The sequence below is a fragment of the Lithobates pipiens genome, unplaced genomic scaffold (assembly GCF_037356315.1).
Source record: "Lithobates pipiens isolate NorthernLeopardFrog02 unplaced genomic scaffold, aLitPip1_a1.2 Scaffold_18, whole genome shotgun sequence".
NCBI lineage: Eukaryota > Metazoa > Chordata > Amphibia > Anura > Ranidae > Lithobates > Lithobates pipiens.
In genome coordinates, this window is record NW_027507758.1 from 50,641,037 (window position 1) to 50,662,945 (window position 21,909).

The 21,909-nt window shown below is 42.2% G+C and overlaps 1 protein-coding gene across 2 annotated transcripts in view; it reads left to right on the forward strand.

Moving 5' to 3' along the window:
- THADA (THADA armadillo repeat containing) overlaps positions 1 to 21,909 on the forward strand; it is a 930,763-nt gene that overhangs the window by 282,544 nt on the left and 626,310 nt on the right. For both annotated transcript variants that reach the window (XM_077485673.1, XM_077485674.1), the window contains exon 26: positions 10,689 to 10,780. In XM_077485673.1, the coding sequence (XP_077341799.1) occupies positions 10,689 to 10,780 (92 nt within the window). The remainder of the gene's footprint in view (positions 1 to 10,688; positions 10,781 to 21,909) is intronic.

Sequence of the window (21,909 nt, forward strand, 5' to 3'; positions counted from 1 at the left end):
TTAAGGTGGTTGTAAAGTCAGTAGGTTTTTTTTCTTATCTTGATGCATATGCATTAAAAAAAACCTTCTGTGTGCAGCAGCCCCCCCCCCCCCAATACTTACCTGAACCCCATCTTTCTCCAGCAGAATTAATGAGTGCCTCGGCCATCGGGGACTCTCCTCCTGATTGCCTGAGAGAAGTCAGTGGTGCCATTGTCTCCCGCTGCTGTCAAAGTCAGTTAGCCAATCAGGAGAGAGGGGGGCCAGGCCGAACTGGGACTCTGTGTCTGACTGGACACAGGGAGCTGAGGCTCGGCCCGGGTGCCCCCATAGTAAGCTGCTTGCTATGGGGACATTCGACAGGAGGGAGGGGCCAGGAGAGCCAGTGGGACCTGCGAAGAGGAGGATATGGGCTGCCCTGTGCAAAACCAACTGCACAGAGCAGATAAGTATAATATGTTTGTTATTTTCAGAAAAAAAATAATTAGACTTAACAATCACTTTAAGTTGGACACAGCCGGGGAAATTGCATTTTCTTTCGGAGGTGACCAGTGGAAGTGTCTGTACTTGCTTTGTGGCACTGCCACTTTAAAAGCCTTGAGATGCATTAAAAATAAATTTTGTTTTTATTTGAAACTTACAGTATAATAGGGTTTTGTGGGACCGTTTAACATACAAATATTGCTTCGGAGGAGTTCTAAATTTAACATTTAATGTGGCAGATTTATTGGATGGTTATAGATCAGCATGTCAGGATAAGAGATATTTTACAGAGTCTGTGTTAGAGGGTATTTGGGAAACTAATATGTCAGCTTGGATGAGAACCACTTGGCCAAGCTGAAGGTAACTGTCTGTCTTCTGAATTCTTTACCAAACTGCCAGTTCTTTTCCCGGTCATCCCCTAAGCGTGTCAAGGTGTAAGGGAAACATGATCAGATACTAAAATAAAATGCACAGTTATGATTTTGTAAAGATTCTACTTTCTGAATTCGGATAAAACGACTTTAGCAGCATATAATATGCACCTAACCCAACAAAAATATGTGTGGTATTAGCTCAAGCAATAATTATTATTATACAGGATTCATATAGAGCCAATAGTTTGCCCAGTACTTTACAACATGAGGGCAGACAGTACAGTTACATTACAGTTGAATACAAGTGGACAGATTGAGGTAGGGAGTTCCATAGAATAGAATCCTTTGGGAAAAGTCCTGGAGGGGAGCAAAGGAGGAGGTGATGAGGGAACTAGAAAGCAAGGAGGTCTTGGGAGGAACGAAGGGAACGATTAGGTTGGTATTTTGAGACTAGGTTAATCATGTAGCTGGGGGCAGAGTTGTGGATGGCTTTGTAAGTTATTGTTAGACTTTTGAAATTCATTTGTTGGGTGAGCAGAATCCAGTAGAGGGATTGAAAGAGAGGAGTAGGAGACACTGAGCGGTTGGTAAGGTGGATGAGTCTGGCAGCAGCGTTTATGGTGGACTGAAGGGGAGATAGTCTACATATAGGGAGTTGCAGTAGTCGAGGTGAGAGATGACCAGGGAGTGAATTAGGAGTTTTGTGGTGCCATTGGTTAGGAATTGGCATATTTTGGAGATGTTGCAGAGGTTAAGGTGGCAAGATTTGGACAGTGTTTGGATGTGGGGTCGAAAGGATAGTTCAGAGTCCAGGGTTACACCTAGAACCTTGGCATGCAGGGACGGGCTGATAGTAGTGATATAGTGAAAGAACTGGCAGTTTGGTAAAGAATTCAGAAGACAGACCGTTACCTTCAGCTTGGCCAAGTGGTTCTGATCCAAGCTGACATATTAGTTTCCCAAATATTCTTTAACACAGATGCTGTAAAATATCTATTTTCACCCTGACATGATAAAGAAGGGCCCGGGAATGAGACGGAGAGGAGCGAAGGGTAATGGAGGGCCAGCATGACAGTGGTAGAAGGGCACAGGAGAGGGTTAAATGTTTAGAACAAGTAGTGAGTGAAAGGGGGGTGGCTAGGAAAGAAAAAGGGATGGGAGGTTTTAAAATGAGCCAGGCAGGAAGAGGAGGAGCAGTTGAGGAGTGCACGAAGAAGAGGTAGGAAGTTTCCCGCCCACCCTCCCTATGTTTGGGTCGAGCGACGGGGCCTAATGTTTTGTTTTTTGCAGGTTCTGGAGTGGTCGTCATGGCAGCTGTCAGGTGGCGGTGGTGGTGGCTTGTCTGGTGGTAACTGACCCAGGAGATGGATGTGTGGGAGACCCATTAGGGAAATGGGCTCCTTTGGTGGATAGCTAACGCGGGTTAGCTGAGGATGGGATGGTGGACACTGCGGGTAGGGAGTTGTCTCCGGGCTGAAGTATTCACGGCCGGAGGCTTAGCAAGGTAGCCTGCCCGCAGTGTAAAAGAGGTGTGACATTATATGGGAAAGTGCCAGACAAGCCACCGGGTGGAAAACTGATGTTCCGGAGTTGGGGGGTTGTTGTTAGAGAAAAAAGAAATGGAGATTTTGGTTATTTATGGTTCATATGTTTATATGATATATATGTTATATATTTTATATATTTATAATTAAAAGGCTGCTGTGGCCAGTTATACCCCATAAAGAAGGTGTGGTCTCATTATTATAGGTTAAGAGAATGGGTATATATGAAGGGGTGTAACGCTGGGGCCGCAGTATGGGGGGGGTGCCGAAGGCCATCCAATAAATCTGCCACGTTAAATGTCTTGACAGAGAAATCAAGGAAAGAGGCACGTGGGGAGGGGGGGGGGGGATATGAGCTCAGTTTTGGATAGATTGAGTTTGAGGAAGTGGTGTTAAACACTTGCAATTACATTACATCTGACTTCCTGTTAGAGAGTGACTACGTTTGTTATTTGTGGTCCCTCTGTATGTAGGAATGTAGCCCCCCTCTCTTACTCCCAGGATAGACTATTGGATTTGTAGTGTGCATAGAACATTGCACATGACCGCAATTAACATGCACTGCTCCTTCCAAACAAACAGAAGTGATGGGGGAAAAGGAAGGTTTGGGTACGCACAGAGGATGTAAAGGGGGAAGAAAAGCACCACAAACAACCATTTAATAAAAAAAATCACTGGTCAGTTAGGTAGTGGATGTGTATAGACCCTTTTTGGAGAATAAGGATATTGTTAACTGTCTTACACCAACATATGTTCTTCAGATCTTCATGCCTCAGTGCCACTTTCCTGAACTTCCTGTGGAGGAACACACATTGTTCACTTCAGTTCAGCAGTCTCTGCATGGGTATTGCATTTCATAGAGATTGATAGAAGGGAGCTAGTTGTTATTTAAACAGTGGTGGGTGGAGAAGGGGTGTGGTTTAGAAAGGACTCCATCACTCCTGAATTTGCTGAGAGCACACATAGGTATCAATTCAATGAGAGTTAATTAACGGCAAATAAAATAGCGCTTGCGGTAAATCCGTTTTGAAAGTGCAAATCACTAGGAATTTTGCGTTAAATAAGGTATGCAGTGTTTGAGCGGTAATTATCACACTGAGCTGGTTGTTAAGGAGCAGGCCGGGAAGCCGGCCACGGCATCCTTAAAAACTGATGATTTATCAGCTGTCAACAAAATGTAAAAAAAAAAACACATGGGGTTCCACCCAAAATCTATACCAGACCCTTATCCGAGCATGCAAGAAAGAGGAGATGAGCGAGTCTCCCCCCCCCTCCCAAACAATCCAAGGACACATGCCCTCAATATGGGGGGAGGCTCTGCCCCCGCCACCCCAAAGCAGCTTATCCCCATGTTGATGGGGGCAAGAGCCTCTTCCCCCACAACCCTGGGCTTTCAGAATCTGGAAGCCCCCTAACAAGGGGGCCCCTAGATCCTGCCCCCCCCCAATCATGTGAACGAGTATGAGGTACCCATGTACCCATTCACCAAAAAAGTGAATAAAGTCAGTACAAATGTTTTTAAAAATGTATTTATTTAAAAAAATTTTTTTTTAATAAATATTTTTTTAAATAAATTGTCCACCGATGTGGATCCACTGTCAATCTTGACACTGCCACCACCGGACCAGAAAAAAGGAAAAAAAACGCCACTCACAACAAACGCTCCCGTGGTCTGCTTTAAAAAAATAAAAATAAAAAAATAACGGATCGAACAAAAAACGGATGTAAACAAACGGTCCATTTTTGGAGTCTGCTCACATAATTTGTAATACAAACATCTTTACCATTCTGAAGCTTCCCTCCAACCAGTTTGCATATTATTTTATATATACTGTGATTCTGTACTTGCCAAATATGCTGCAGAAATCTCCCTCCACTGAGTCTGGCTGCATCCATTTTAACTGTGGGCAGGTGAAGCTGCTGCCTGTTCACTTCCTGGATTTACACAGACACACAGACATACACCTCCAGCTCTGCAGCTCTCATTGGCCCTCTTATAACTCACCCCCCTCCCTTCCTGGCAAACTCTCATGAGTGAGAGAGCTGTGCATGATGCCATAAGCCTAGGCTTTTTACCAGACAAGAAGCAGGAAGTGGGCTGTATAAGGTATTTACTAGTAGAAAAAAAGTTTTACTATCCAAAGTTAAAACAACAACAAGGGCAGAAGATTTAATAGATGGAAAGATGAAAAAAAAATACTGAAATTTTAAGGACTCTAGCTGGTAGATGTAAAATACTGATGGAACAACAGATGTAAACTTCATCCGTTTTTTCTTTGAAAAAGCATGACTGAACCGATCAAACAGTCTGCATGTGTGAAATGCGCCTAAGGGGCCATGTACACTGGGCTTTAAAATATGACAGTTCTAGAAGCAGGATTTTTTAAGCCCAATGTGCATAGACCCTTACTGACACTTTTGCAGGAGAGCTTGATCTGTTAAAGGAACATAAAAAGAAAAGTCTTACTGGCAGATTCAACAGATGAAAATAAGGCTCCATTCATACTTGTGCGACCTTTTCCCCATGTTTTCCAATGATATCCATGTATACATGTTTCATTAAGGTTGCAGCAACTTCAAAGTAGTTTCAGCACTAATTTAATCCGACTTTCATGCAACTCGAGGGCCATAGACTTCAATGTTAACCCAACGTCGTAGCTGAATGTTACGTAGTGCAACTTGTGTGCAACAGTTGTCCATTATCACTGGTCGTGTCCAAGTTACGCCCATCCAAAGTTGCGTCAAAGTTGCAGTCCAAAGTCGACAAAACTTTGGAGTGGTACAAGTGTGAATGGAGCCTTGAGGAAAAAAGAAAATTAATGCAGCCACCACATCTAACAATTGGCAAGCTGCAATATAAACAACTTTTGTCCTTGAGCTTAATGGCACTTTAAAGAGGAGGTCCACCTAAAAAATAAATATTTAAAGCCAGCAGCTACAAATACTGCAGCTGCTGACTTTTAATAAATGGATGCTTACCTGTCCCATGGTCCAGCGATGTCGGCAGCCAAAGCCGATCAATCGCTCGGCTCTTGGCAGCTGGTGCCGCCATCCTCGGTGAGAGAATCAGAAAGTGAAACATTGCAGCTTCACTTCTCGGTTCCGCATGCGCATGCAGGAGTCATGCTGAGAGTCCTAACTGGTCCCCGCTATCTCCTGGGACCCGTGTGTCCCAGCAGACAGCATGGCGGGGCGGGAAGTGGCATAGACTCCCGTGGGAGTCAATGCCCAGAAGTGGGTGCAAATACCTCTCTTAGACAGGTATCTGCACCCCCCTACCCCCTGAAAGGTGCCAAATGTGACATCGGAGGTTCCATTTTTGTGTGAACTTCTGTTTTAAGTATACCTACTTCCAGCTGACTGACCATACATTGATACAGGGGATCTTTATGGAAGGCAATAAAAAAAGAATGATCTCTAGAAGCTATGATATCCTTCTTAATGTTATACAGGACCCTTCCAGCATGTCCTGTAGGCGAGGTTGGGAGGGGGATATAGGGACCATAGATGGGGAAACATGGGATCTGTCTCTCATCTGCCCCTTTGATATCAGTATCCGCCTCTCAAAAGTTGTCACATTTATATATGCTACACAGGGTATATAGGACTCCCGTACGACTGCACAAATGGGGGATTAGAGATACTCCACTTTGTCCGAAATGTGAAGGTGATCAAGGGGGACCTAATTCACATGATGTGGAAGTGCCCAAAACGTTTCCGTTGGAAGGAAGTTCTAGAGGTTATATCACAGGTTTATATAATAACTATTCCACGAGAACCAGTTGTATGTCTGTTTGGCGCACTGGATGAGGAGGCCTTGACCCCCTTGGCTCATTTGGCGGTCTTACGATTACTGTATGTTGCACGCAAATTAATGGCACAACTGTGGATCCCCCCCCCCCCCAGGGTGCCCACTAGGAACCAATGGGTGGAATAAGTTAACAAATCACTAATAAGAGAAACCAACATACCAACACAGAAATGTCCCACGTAAATTGTATTCATTATGGCAGGCTTAGTTAGATGTCCCAGGATTGGCACCACATCAGCTGATCAAGGACAGGCTCTTACAAATGTAGGGGGCTAGTGCAATACGAATTAGTGTCTATCAATGCTTGGTGACGCGTACAATCCCAAGGGATACAGAAAACTCTGGTGGGTCGGGGTAACTTATTTGTTCTGGTATATCACACCCTCCGGGTTCTGAGGGAGTTTAATTAACTGTTTGTTTCTTTTTGTTTTCTGTTCCTTTTTTCTTGTAATATATTACTATATGACACCGTACTAAAAAAAAAAAAAAAAAAGCACTTATAAAGTTCTGTATACACTGGACCAATTGACAATATGCTATAGAAAGTCAATCGTTTTACATTTGTGTTTTGCTATAATGCACGAAATGTCATATACCATGTACTGTGAAAGTTAAAATAAAAACTTTTTTTCTGGTTTAAAAAAAAAAAAAGTATACATACTTGAATTTTAATTTTTATTATTATTTTTTTTTTAACCAGTTATGTGTCACTTTAAACTGTTGCAAAGGGTGAGCATTCTCTTTGTATGCACTATTTTTGGTTTTACTGTTTTTAAAATGCTTAGTAAAGGCTCATTAATAATTTAGCGAATCACATAAATAAAGCATTAAAAAGGACTATGATTCTCTTTTAATGTAATCTTTATAATCTTCTTTTACAACGCTTTGTTGCTGTTTATGATCTGTACATTCCCCTTTGCACTGCATCTCTGTCCATTGCTACATAAAAAAAAAAAAAAAAACATGTGTTTCTTCAGAGCTCCGAGGTTCATATTGGTGCAGCGAGAATTAACAGAGCTGTCAGACTTGGCAAGCGCGGTCTGATTTTATAAATATGACAGCAGAAACCCCAGAAAGTAAATGAAACACAAATAACCGCAATCTGTGGGAATGAAAAAGTTGAAAAAAAGCCGCCTCAGCAGAATATAGTGAGATAGACATCGTAAACTGATTAGCAGCACAGAGACTCAGAATACTCCTTTGTGTTCTGACAAAAGACACGGCATTCTACAGAAAGTGTCACAGTGGTTCAGCTATCCCGCTGATTAGAATTCCAGGCACTTCAAGCAGAAGAGGCTTCACTGAATGTCCAGTAAGCAGCCACTCAAGGACACTGACTGAGGAACACTATTACAAAGAGCTGAAACACTGTATTGAAACGTATTGTAACGGGTGGCAAAAGTACAACTAACCTTGTGCTTTTTTATACTTCTGTTTTCTGTTGGGAGGTTATGGGAAAAAATGCATTGCATTAGTCCGAGATAAAGCCAAACCCCAGAGGAATATAAAATAACACCAATGAATGCAGTGATGTACTTAGATAATTAAATGTACTTTGCCTTGAGTAACTGTGTATTTTTAAATGCAACTACTTTATCTTTTTTTGTCCATCCTAAAACACTTACATAGTTACATCTTAGGTGAGGTCGAAAAAAGACACAAGTCCATCAAGTCCAACCTATGTGTGTGATTTTATGTCAGTATTACCCTAGAGGCGATTCAGTTCGCATTGTGCGCTATACAAGTATTTCATTCATTCATTCATTCATATTTCATTCATTACATTGTATATCCCTGTATGTTGCGGTCGTTAAACTAAGGTAGCCAATATTAGGAACCACTCTGCCCCTACTGAGATGCACATGTGTTGAAAGAGAATATATCAACCTAGGATGACCACTTAGGTCAGCGATTCTCAACCAGGTTTGCGTGGAACCCTATGGTTCCTCCAGAGGTTGTTAGGGGTTCCTTCAGCATTGGGCAATTTCTGCCTCTCAGATAAGTTCCCACTAATACCATTGATCTTTTTAGCTATCTGTAAGGAGGTAATTCTTCCCAATGACCACAAGTGTAAGGACCATTCTTCCCACTGACCATCACACTAGTGGGGTTCCTCGAGACCGGAGAACTATTTCAAGGGTTCCTCTGTGTTGAAAAGGTTGAGAAAGGCTGACTTAGGTTATCCTTCATTTTCTAAAAAAAATATATGGCCAGAAATTTGTATGCCCCCAGACTAGAGGGTTTTCTTGACCAAGCTTTACTGCAACTGTGGTGAAGATGTGGCATTGTTGACTGACAAGGGGTTCCTTGACTGCTGGAGGGAGTTCTTTGTATTTCCTGCCCTCAAAGACACTACAGTAATGGATGTATCCCCAAAATGAGGGCCAATCTTACCTATCAAAGTTATTATAGAAACAGGTGTTCCCATCAGAAGATATCTCCTGTACCTCCATTTTAATGGCAACCATAATATGCTCTCCCAGTGACAAGTTTTTCTCCCAGGCGCCGAGTTTTAGGGGTTGATTTGCTAAAACTGTAAGAGTGCAAAATCTGATGCAGCTCTGCGTAAAAAACAATCAGCTGGTAGGTTTTATTGTCAAAGCTTTAAGCCTTGTACACACTATTGGATATTTGGCTGCAAATTGTATGATGACAGACTGTTTGCCTAAGATCTGACCATTAGTACGCTCCATCAGACAATTGTTGTCCAACCTTCCGCCAACAAATGGCTGGCATGCTAGTAAATTTTCAGCGGACAATGGTCTGTTGTCTGATTTCCCTATCGTCTGTACACAAGTTCATCACACAAAAGTTGAAAGTAGAAACACGCATGCTCAGAATCCATACTCACTACACATAACCCTCAGACAAAAGCCCGGCGCTTTGTAGGCCAACAATCTGATTGTGTGTACAAGGCTTAAGTGAACAAACTGAAGTTAGACGCTGATTGGCTACCATGCATTTGTAAATCAACCCATTAGCTGGCATTCTACTAGGGCCAGCCTAAACATAATCTAGATATCTCAACGTGAAGGTTTTATGGAAAGGGCTGACGGGCTTTTCTTAACGTTGACTCCTATAAAGGGTGCATTTAGGGTTCAGAATGATCCATGATCCATCAACTGCCTATTGGAGTCACTCCTATCAGATTTGTCTGTGCTACGGTTGTAGATTTTCCCTCACTTCTTGTCTGGTAGAAGCTCTTGGGCAGAAAGTAAGAAAATTCTCTGTGTCTGTGGGATTTGTGCTTGTGCCGATGGCATCAATTTGACAGGAGTTTGAGGCCGGGTTCACACTATTGCGAATTGGATGCAGAATCCCCTACATCCAATTTGCAATTGCAGGAGAATGTGACCGGATCTCTATGGAGCCGGTTCACATATCTTCGATGCGAATTTGCCCAGGAGCCCTGTGCGTCTTTTGGTCCATTTCAAGGCTGAATTCAGCCCAAATATTGGGCTGAAATTGGACCTGAAACGGTGAACCAGGATGCACAGGACCCCTGCTGTGAGCCACGTCGGCATGCATTGTGAACCGAGCCTGAGACTCTTCTGTGATCATTCAGAATTCATTGACAGATACATTTGACCAACTTCAAGCAAGTTTTTTTCAATCCTTTAGACTTGTTTGGGAATGCAAAAAACTCTTGAAGCAACAAAAAAAAAAAAAACACTGGACACAGGCCCCAGATATAGTAGTCATACCCAGACAGGTGTTCTAATATGCACTCTATAAAAAAAAAAAAAACACTGGACACAGGCCCCAGATATAGTAGTCATACCCAGACAGGTGTTCTAATATGCACTCTATAAAAAAAAAAAAAAATAGTTGTTGGCTTGATATATACTTTAACTTGGTGAAAATGCTGACCTTGGTCTGTACTGGTTGTATAAGTTTTTCAGCTGTTGGGATACTTCATATGCACACGCTTGTTGCAAATCATTGCTTCAAATCATTCCTTCAGATTTACCAAAACCATGTAGTGCAAGATCCTGCCTGATTGCATACAAATTGAAACTCCTAAGATTTGACCTCATATTATATGATTTTGGTAAATCTGAAGAAAAAACTCAGCAGAAAAACTGATAGTGTGTATGGGGCTTTATTGTTTTTAAGCAAGGATAAAGATGATAGGCCAGAAGGATATGCCTTCAAAAACATGCCGCCACAGGCAACTCCCATTTTTCTCTCTTGGCCATGCAGTAGACTCCCTCCTCCAACATGTCTTCGCCCAAGAGGACCATAACTAGATATTTTAGTTTGATCACACCCTTTTACTTGGCCAATGTTTTTGTTATTGGAAGTGGTAACTGGATGTCTTCAAAAGTTCCTTAAAGGACTAATGGATATTAAAATCTATTTTTTGGAGGTAAGGCCAACTTTAAGAGCCGTGCATCTGAAACTTGGCCTTTCCTTCTGCTGCAAATTTTTGAGAAAGAAAAATACTTTTGACAACTCCCCGATATTTTGTTATAACTGCTTTTCTGTTTACACTAGGTGAGAAATTCCGCCACACTTCTCTTCAGCACACTGATTACACGAATATTTGGAGTCAAAAGAGGAAAAGATGAACGCTCCAAGAAAAACAGGTAAGCAGCACATGAAGCGAGCGTCACTTGTGAAAAACAATCTTTTGGCCAATACCAATTCTAGAAGATTTTGGGCCTTTCAGGGATTTACAGTATCTGCCGACTAATGTTACAAAAAAACCTTTCTACTTGTTTCTTGTTGCCGACATTTGCCAAGCCTAAAATACCTGGCCTCCTAGATGTAATCTGCTCTTTAAATCTCCAGCCTTTCTAAATGTAACACAAAAAATATGGACAGGGCCAAACATATGAAACAAATCACTGTTGATGTCCCCCCCCCCCCGTCTGCAGTCTATTAGCACTGTATAAGCTTTAAGTGAATCTAATTCCAGGGCAAGGCTACAAAGTCTGATGTCGTCTCTGTGTAACTTTGAAAACTCTAATATAAGTATTTTTCATGCATTTTGTAAACCATTTTTCTCACGCTTTCGATTCATTTATTGGTAAAGTGACGAGGGATGTTCGAGTCAAACCGAGACTTATCATTTTACTGGTATAAACGGGGATACAAGTGTAGTGGTACTACACGCAGTAGTAAGTGGCAAGTGTGTTCTATTGCTGATAGGCGGCGCATATGTTACGGGCCAGTCCAGAGACCTTTAATTAAAGTGGAAGTAAACCCATCAATTTAACAGTTTCAAAAAACTGTTACATTCCCGGCATGCCGGGAATGCTAACTACACATTGGTTGTGCTCTCAGTCAAACTGTCAAACCATCCAATGGCTGGTGTCATAACTGATCACATGTGCAGCACCATGGCAGTTGAAGATTAAACAGGGTCAAAAATGGCAGCTTCCATTGCTGAAAACTATAGGAGGGTTTACTTCCACTTTAAGATGGCAGACAGCAGTATTAGTGTGTGCATGGAACAGCTCCACCATAGACTCTCCACCACCAAAAAAATTTCTGAACCATTGCATTTGTAGGTAAAGTGATGGCAAGTGTTTTCTGGGACAAACGTGGTGTTATTCATGTGGATTTTCTACCCCATGGTGCCACTATTAACGGTGAATATTACTATTGTGTTCTGAGTGATGTGCATACATGTCTGCAAAAAAAAATGGCCTGGTTTGACCACCAAGGGCGACCTATTTCTCCGGGACAATGCACAAGCTCGTACTGCTCTCTACACTACGCGCACATTACAGCAACTCAGCTGGGAGGTATAGCCACATCCCCCATACAACCCGAACCTTGCTCCGAGTGATTTCCACCTGTTTGGACCCCTAAAAGTGTTCCTCAGAGATCAGCATTTCAGCACTGATGACATTTCAGCACTGATGACAAAGAGAAGCAGGCTGTTCTAGGATGATTTTGTGGGAAAAAATAGGGTATGGTTGAGGAAAGGTGGGCCATCATCATATGGAAGAATGAAAGAAGATCCATCCCACACACCAGCGGTTGCTTCAGGCCCCTCCATGCTACACCCGACATTTACTTCAGCTGAAACTTTTTTGTCCCCCTGCTGGCCATGCTTGACACTATCCTGCTTGGTTCTTGTCTTGAGCTTCCCCTGTTCACATGCTTGGGACCATTCACCTTCCTGCTGATATGATGGATGCCGCCTGCTGTTTTTTAATTCCTTTGGCTGTTGTACAGATGCCCATTACTTCATAAGGACATAACAGATACTTACCTTACTGCTACTAATCCCCTGAGGAAGGAATCATTATTCTGAAATGTGTTGGGGGCTTGTATGTAGTGGTTATGCCTCATTGCGTACGAGGCCAATAATCTATATGTAATCATATGTATCCATATTATGTACCTTGTTGGTATTTTAGCTGCTACATCAACCATCTACTTTTCTTCTTTTAACATTTTTCGTAATAGTAACATTTTTATTCTTGCTTTTTACATATGTTTGTCACTCTCTTATGTTCTAGGCCCACATAATACCATTTAATATTTGGGGAGGGGGTTTCTTTCATGCTGTCCTAAGATGGTTCAGGCATACTGACAAATCTTCCTATGCCCAATCTTTCCAGGCATTAGTTAAAGAGTAACTCCACCTTTGTTGAGAAAAAAAAAAAACATTCCCCTCTTGGTGATCTATGTACATTACAAGGATATTAGAAAAGTTTGTTGCGGATTTCTACCTTTTGTTATTCTGAAGAAATCTGTGTGTTTGTCTGTGTCCATGTGCATCAGTAAATCAGTATGGGGGTGGTTTCTTAATTATCGACCAGCTGCTGCACATGCAGGGCTTTAATGAGGAAAATTGCAAGGTTCTGCATCCCTTTAGACATGATGCCCTATTGGGTGTATCATCAAAAATGAAATTTTTGTTGCAGGGGATTCCCAAAATGTGACTTGAATCTTGTGCAGATTTCTGGGAAAATCAGTGAGCCAATCACACAAGCAGGAAATTACATATATGAGGGCATTCTGTACATATTCTGTGTACAGAACACCTCCAGGTAGTCGTATTTTTGCATTTTACAGAAAATTACAGAGTTGCAGATTAAAAAAGGAAAGATAGTTTTTAATAACATTAAATCACGGTATGATATGTCTCAATTGTATATGCCATATTATTATTATTTTTTTCTTACGAAAGTGAAGTTACCCTTTAAGCTAAGTAACAACGTGGCTGCCATTTGTTAAAGAAAACCTGTCTCTGCCATTGCAGTCCTTCCCTTGTAAAGACCTTTGCTTGGCTGCTATTCTGTTCCCTAGGATTTTATATTTTCTATGTCACTGAAATAGAAAAAAGTATGCACCAAGTAATGAAGAAGTCAAGATCTATTTACAGTTGTGCTCATAAGTTTACATACCCTGACAGAATTTATGATTTGGCCATTTTTTCAGAGAATATGAATGATAACTCAAAAACTTTTCTTTTACTCATGGTTAGTGTTTGGCTGAAGCCATTTATTATCAGCCAACTGGGTTTACTCTTTTTAAATCATAATGACAAGAGAATCTACCCAGATGACCCTGATCAAAAGTTTACATACCCCAGTTCTTAATACCGTGTATTGCCACTTTTAACATCAATGACAGCTTGAAATCCTTTGTGGTGTTTGTGGATGAGGCTTTTTATCTTCTCAGATGGTAAAACTCCCCATTCCTCTTGGCAAAAAGCCTCCAGTTCCTGTCTTGCATGAACTGCATGTTTGAGATCTCCCCAGAGTGGCTCAATGATATTGAGGTCAGGAGACTGAGATGACCTCTCCAGAACCTTCACTGTATTCTGCTGTAGCCAATGACAGGTTGACTTTGCCTTGTGTTTTTGGTCATTGTCATGTTGGAATGTCCAAGTACGTCCCATGCGTAGCTTCCTGGCTGATGAATGCAAATGTTCCCCCAGTATTTTATGATAACATACTGCATTCATCTTGCCAAATTTCCTGTGCCTTTTGTAGCATACACATCCCCGAAACATCAGCGATCCACCTCCGTGTTTCACAGTAGGAATGGTGTACCTTTCATCATAGGTCTTGTTGACTCCTCTCCAAATGTAGCATTTATAGTTGTGGCCGAAAACCAAAATTTTGGTCTCATCACTCCAAATGACTTTGTGCCAGAAGGTTTGAGGCTTGTCTCTGTGTTGTTTGGTGTATTGTAAGCTGCATTCTTTGTGGCATTTGCGCAGTAATGGCTTTCTTCTGGTGACTTGACCATGCAGCCCATCTTTCTTCAAGTGCCTCCTTATTGTGCATCTTGAAACTGCCACACCACATGTTTTCATAGTGTCCTGTATTTCACCTGAAGTTATTTGTGGGTTTTTCTTTGCATCCAGAACAATTTTCCCAGCAGTCGTGTCTGAAATTTCAGTTGACCTACCTGACCGTGGTTTGGTTTCAACAGAACGCCTCATTTTCCACTTCATGATTGGAGTTTCTGAATTCCTTGGATATCTTTTTATTTCTCATTCCTGTTTTATACAGTTATGACAATTCTTTTGCTTTCCCCATGACCCAGAATCCAGAAACATCAGTGCAGCACTAGATGAAAGATGCAAGGGTCTGTCAGGAGTCCAGAAACTCATTGACCTTTTATAAACACACTTATTACAAGCAAACAGATCGCAGGTTACCTTTAATAATCATTGAAGCCCCTTTGTGTCAAGTTGTGTGCATGTTATCAGGCCAAACTCACCAGGGTATGTAAACTTTTGATCAGGTTCATTTGGGTAGTTTCTGTTGTGATTATGATTTAAAAAGAGTAAACACGGTGGATTGATAATAAATCGCTTCAGCCAAACACTAACCATGAGTGAAAGAAACGTTTTTGTGTTATCATTCATATTCTCTGAAAAATGGACAAGAAATCATAAATTCTGCCAGGGTATGTAAACTTATGAGCGCAACTGTACTTGTTACAGGTCAGTGATTCAGAAATGTTTTCTGTTATATATGGCGGGTGAACATCCCATGAAGGAGAGCATTGGGCTGTGAAAGCTATAAGGATATCCATCCATCCTCACAGATCTCCATATATCCCTCAAAGGGAACTGCATGCTCTCCGGTAAAACAGGAGTCAAAGCTGGAGGTGATCTGCTAAAGAGCACTGGTGGTGGATTTGCACAATCGCCTGTTTTTGATTTATTGTGATTGTTGAACACAGAGGTGGCAAGAATATTCGATCTAAGGAGTTATTTGTTTTTTTTTCTTTATGTTTTTGGGAAGAAGCAATGTGAATTGTGTTAAAATACTTGGATATTGAGACTTTTGTTTTGCTTTTTGGTAAACTTGTATTGTGTTGTATGTATGTTATATTATCACTTTACTGATGAGTGTGCTGTACTAAATGTATCCTATATGAGTGATTTAGAAAGATTTTAACCACTTCAATACAGGGCACTTAAACACCTTCCTGCCCAGACCAATTTTGAGCTTTCAGCGCTGTCGCACTTTGAATGACAATTACGCGGTCATGCTACACTGTACCCAAATGAAATTTTTATCATTTTTTTCTCACAAATAGAGCTTTCTTTTGGTGGTATTGATCACCTCTACGGTTTTTATTTTTTGCGCTACAAATAAAAAAATACCGAAAATTTTGAGAAAAACAATGTTTTTTTTTGTTTCAGTTTCAAAACTTTGTAAATAAGTACGTTTTCTCCTTCACTGATGGGCACTGATGGGGCTACACTGATTGGCACTGATAAGGTGGCATTGATGGGCACCAATGTGGCACCAATGAAGTGGCACTGATAGGCGGCACTAATAGGCGGCACGGATGGGCGACACGGACGGACACTGATAGGTGGCACAAATTGGCATGGATGGGTGGCACAGATGGGTGGCACAGATGGGCATGGATAGGCGGCACAGATGGGCATGGATAGGCGGCACAGATGGGCATGGATAGGCGGCACAGATGGGCACGGATAGGCGGCACAGGTGGGCACTGATAGACGGCACAGGTGGGCACTGATAGGCGGCACAGGTGGGCACTCATAGGCAGCATTAGTGTTATACTATAGTAATGGATGCCAATCAGTGCCAAACAATAATGCATGCCAATCAGTGATGCCCATTGTGGGCACTGATTGGCATCCATTATGGGCACTGATTGGCACCCATTGTGCTGACTGGCATCCCTGGTGGTCTAGGGAGGATTACCTTTTCCCTGGTGGTCTGGTGGCGTCCCTGGTGGTCCAGTGTGGGCATCCTCGGGGGGGCTGTGCTGATAATCGATCAGCACAGACCCCCCCCTGTCAGAGGAGCAGCCGATCGGCTCTCCTCTACTCACGTCTGACAGACGCGAGTGAGGGAAAGCCGATCACCGGCTCTTCCCATTTACACTGTGATCAGCCGTGATTGGACACGGCTGATCACGTGGTAAAGAGTCTCCGTCGGAGACTCTTTACCGAGATCGTAGTTGCCGGGTGTCAGACTGACACCCCGCAACAACGATCGCCGCGATGCGCGCCCCCGGGGGCGCGCAGAGGCTCATAATCCTGATCACGTCATATGACGTCCGGTCAGGATTATGAAACCACTTTGCAGCCGTCAATTGCCTATAGGGCGGGCGGCAAGTGGTTAAAGTATTGGGATCAGCATAAGAACCAAGCTACATTATCTGCAGTGGCTGGCTACATGCTACATATTTAACTTGAATTAGTTTTAAACCCTTTCATATACCCCGTGAGGTGACTGCCCTCTGCAGTCTTCTCTTCTCTACATCCGTTCAGGCTGGAGCGCCCTTCCGTCACCTTTTTTTCTTGTGGTGTCAGGAAAACTTGTCAGAGGTGACTCATGCAGATAGCAGAGGAACAAAGCAGCAGACAAATGTGGGACTTAGTGCTCTTAACTGAGACAAGTACACACTATAGAGGAATATGCTTTGTTCATATTTCATGTCTGAGGTTTACAACAACTTTCAGATTTCATGAACATTCACTAATAGTGCAAACCTTTCTGAGGAACACTATGAAGGTAAATATTTGCAGAGCTTAAAGTATAACTCAAGGCAAACTTTATTTTTTTTTTTAAAGATTTGTTTATTAGTAGTAAGGTATTAGAACTCCTGATACATTTTATATTTCTGTCTGTGTCCCCGTTAGGGTGATTATCCCGTACACCCACCGATATATAATCCATCAGGGAATACCCTTTATTAAGCTTTATAATGTCAAAAACCATACGAAACTATGAATTCTAATGGTGCTATCTCACCAATGTTGTTCCCTGAAGAGATAAAGAAGCAGCCTGCAAGTGACTACTCAAAACTCCATCAGGGTTAAGTTAGCTGTTAAAGCTTCTATTATGGATTTTTTCTTTATCCCATGGATTTCACTGACATCATAGTCCTATGGTTGAATTAGTAAGTTTTGCCTTTTTGCTAAAGGGTAAAGGGGGTAAACTTTGGGTAAACTTTGTCAAGGTGAATAGCCCACTAGCTTCTTTTGTCACTCAAGGACATCAACTGTAAGATCTCCTTGTCAAACTTGTCAGCTGTGTCCACGCCTAAAGCCTGGTACGGGCTAGTAGTTTTTTTTTTTTTTTTTAGTTCAACCCAGAGGGCTAAATGTAAAAAAAAACCTGAAAACCTCAGGAGGAGCCGCTGTACTAATAACCCAAAGCAATCTCCCCCACCAGAACATACCGGACAATGGCTGAGAGCGGTGATCTTTTTCGGTCATGCCCAGGCGAATAGCCGGCTTTTTGTCGGACTGGCTGCCGTACACACGGGCCAATGCCGCCTGATATTTGGCCCCTGTGTATGGCCCTTAAGGCCTTATGAAACCAATCAAAGAGTTTCCTGTACTGCACTTGTTTCCAAGGGACCCTTTTAGTCTCCTGTCCTGAGCCCTCCTAAAATTCCATCGTATCCGCTTGCTGACTTTTTCCCGAAACACCAGCTTTTGTTTTTAGAAACCCATCTTAGGCCGCGTACACACGGACGGACTGTTCGCCTAACTAAGTTCGTCAGACAATCCGACAAACAGTCCGTTCAAAATTTGCATGAACGGACTTGACCACACACGATGAGCAGACAGTCCGCTGAAAGCGTGCGCGATGACGTGAACGGCGCGTACGGCGGGACGAGAAATTCGACGTCCAATACACTGCAATGCAACCTTCGCCGTGTAAATCCTTTCTGAGCATGCGCCAAACTTAGTCTGTCGAACTAGCCTACACACGAGCGGACTGTCCGCTGAAACCAAGTTTGGACGGACTGTCTTACGGAAATTCCGTAAGACTTTGTTCGTCAGACTGTCCGCTGAAACAGTCCGCTGAAGCCCACACACGAGCGGATTGTCCGCTGAAACACTGTTCAGCGGACTAAGTTGGGCGAACAGTCCGCCCGTGTGTACGCGGCCTTAGTATACAATTATAAATTGTAAAATTCTAAAACGTTTTTTCTCTAGTATTGGATAGAGTGGAATAGGGTTGGAACAATTGTGACCATTGTCATCTATATAGAAAATAAGGGCAAATCCAAAATGTAATTGTTTTCACTGACACATCAGTAGAGAGGACATTTTCCATTAGGAACACTTATGCCGCGTACACATGACCAGACTTTTTGACAGCAAAGGTCCGACGGAACGTGTCCGTCGGACAATTCGATCTTGTGTGGGCTCCATCGGACCTTTGCTTGCCAAAAATCTGGCAGACTTTAGAAATAGAACAGGTTTTACAATTTTCCACCGGAACTTCGCCGGACCGAGAAATCCGTTCGTGTGTATGCTAGTCTGACGGACAAAAAACTAAGCTAGGGCAGCTATTGGCTACTGGCTATGAACTTCCTTATTCTAGTCCAGTCGTACGTCATCATGTTTGAATCCGTCGGACTTTGGTGTGATTGTGTGTGGCCAAGTCTGTTCATTCGGAAAGTCCGTCAGAACTCCGCCGAAAGTCCGTCGGACCTAGTCCCTCAAAGTCTGGTCATGTATACGTGGCATTATTCTACTGCCAACTGTCAGTAGTTTGATTTTCTCTAATTTTGTGGAGATCTTGCTCACTTTTTGCTGTGCCTCTTGGAAGGAAAGAGATGGCAATCCAACTTGGTGTATAATCAGACCGCAATAGAAACACACAGGTTCTAACCTTTCCATATTTCCATTTTATATCCAAAATGGGAAAGAAAAAAACACTAAGCCCTTGTACACACAGTCAGACATTCCAACGGAAAATGTCCGATCTGACCGCGTTGTCGGATAATCCGACCGTATGTGGACTCCATCGGACTGTTTCCGTCGGAATATCCGACCGACAAAGTTTTAGAGCTGGGCTATAAAATTTTCCGACAACATGATCCGGTCGGACTTTGTCTGATCGTTTGTAGAGAATTCTGATCGGACAAAGTGCTACTCATGCTCAGATCAAATTCCTAGACCAAAGCTATTGGCTACTAGCCTGAATGTAGTCCCGTCATAACGAAATAACGTCATCACGTTCTGAAAGATTGGATTTTCCGACAACTTTGTCCATCCGTGTGTATGCAACACCAGTTTCGGACAAAATCCGACGGATTTGGTTGTCAGAATGTCCGACCGTGTGTACAAGGGCTTAGACCTACGCTGTGATGGTAGTAATTCTCAACCCAATTTAATTCGGACAACTTTATCCTTCCAAAGAAAATGCTTTGGAGAAATTCTATAAAAAACAAACTCCAATATTTTTTTTTTATTTTTTTTTTATTATGATATAGTAGTTCATTATCTGTAGAAGATTAGAATATGTGTTGACCAATGGATGCAAAGATCTCAAAGTTGGGTCACACGTTTAGAAAAATATTTTGAATCCCTGTCATACAGAGGTTGGGAGAAATATGTTCCCTCGACTCATTTTAATAAAACATGAATTGCCAATTTAAAACCTTTGAAGACACCCACCAATAATCTTCTGGGAAACGTGAGACCAAATCCTCTGTGCTGCTCCTTGAATGAAGTATTCTGCTGATAATAACAATACTACCTTATGAAAGACAAGCCTTCTCGCCACATAGTCTACTGACCATCCATGAAAGAATTTAGTGTTTAAAGGGCTGAAAGGGCCACATTTGTTTCACTCCTGGATTGGAACGGCTCATATCTCATTGATTTTTATCACAATAAATAGCATAACCCTCCTAAACTCTGAAAGTGCTGAAGTTCTCTAATTGGATATTTCATGAAATTATGGCTGTTATAATTTGAGGTAGTCATAAGATTTCAGATGAGGTTCACGAGTTCAGAATAGTGTTTTTTGGCTTGTGAATGGTTGACTGTATTAGTCAGCTCAGATTATTATCTGACATTGGCCTAAGAAATATTTGGTGTTTGTTTTTATAATGTATAATAGATTCTATAGTTCTGCCTTATTGCATGGGATATGCATATTTCTGGACCTGATTTGGTAACGAAGTTGAAAATGAAAAGGCTTTTTTCTATTTGAAAGTATGTATTTACAGGCACTAAGTACCTTATATCCTCTACTTCTCAATACTTTGGGTGTCCTTAGGGCTGGTTCACACCAAATGCCGTCCAGTGCAATTTTATTCTGCATCACAAATGCATGGACAGTGTTTAACATTTGGATTCCAATGACCCTAGTTCACACCAGTGCAGTGCGTTCCATTGCAGTCATTAAAAATTGAGCATGTTGCATTTTTTTTTTGTATGGAATGCATCTGGACAATGGCAAAATACATCAAAAATGCATCAGAACCCACATATCTTCAATTGAGATGAACTAAAAAAAAAGGATAAAAAATTGCACTGGAACACATTAAAAATTTGCACGCAGAAACGCATCCGGAACACAGAAATTGTGTTGTGAATTGGTCCTAAAAAAGGTCTGTCATGCTGCATGTTTTGGGGAGATTTAGGATTGTGTCTGCGGGAATGTTTGACCCTTCTTCCAGAAGCACATTTGTGAGGTCAGGCACTGATGTGAACAAGAAGGTCTGGCTCGCAGTCTGCAATCTAATTCATCCCAAAGGTGTTGTATCGGGTTGAGGTCAGGCCAGTCAAGTTCCTCCACCCCAAACTCGCTCATCCATGTCTTTATTGACCTTGCTTTGTGCACTGGTGGAGGGGGGATTATGGTGTGCGGTTGTTTTTCAGGGGTTGTGCTTTGCCCTTTAGTTCCAGTGAAGGGAACTCTTAAGGCATCGGCATATCAAGACATTTTGGACAATTTCATGCTCTCAACTTTGTGGGAACAGTTCATGTTCCAACATGACTGCACACCAGTGCACAAAGGAAGGTCCATAAAGACATGGATGAGCCAGTTTTGGGTGGAGGAAATAGACTGGCCTGCACAGAGTCCTGACCTCAACCCGATTGAACACCTTTGGGATCAATTAGAATGGAGACTGCGAGCCAGGCCTTCTCTCCAACATCAGTGCCTGACCTCACAAATGCGCTTCTGGATGAATGACATTCCCATAGACACACTCCTAAACCTTGTGGACAGCCTTCCCAGAAGAGTTGAAGCTATTATAGCTGCAAAGGGAGGGCCAACTCAATATTGAACCCTACGGACTAAGACTGGGATGCCATTAAAGTTCATGTGGGTGTAAAGGCAGGCATCCCAATACTTTTGGTAATATACTATAAGTGAACGGAGCCTCATTGTAGGTACGACTGCAGTTTGCATTACCTGAAGGCTAAATATTTGTTTACTAATAATTTTTGCACTCTGACAGGTATTCTTCTTTAAAACCGGTTTCACTCTGTAAGTAA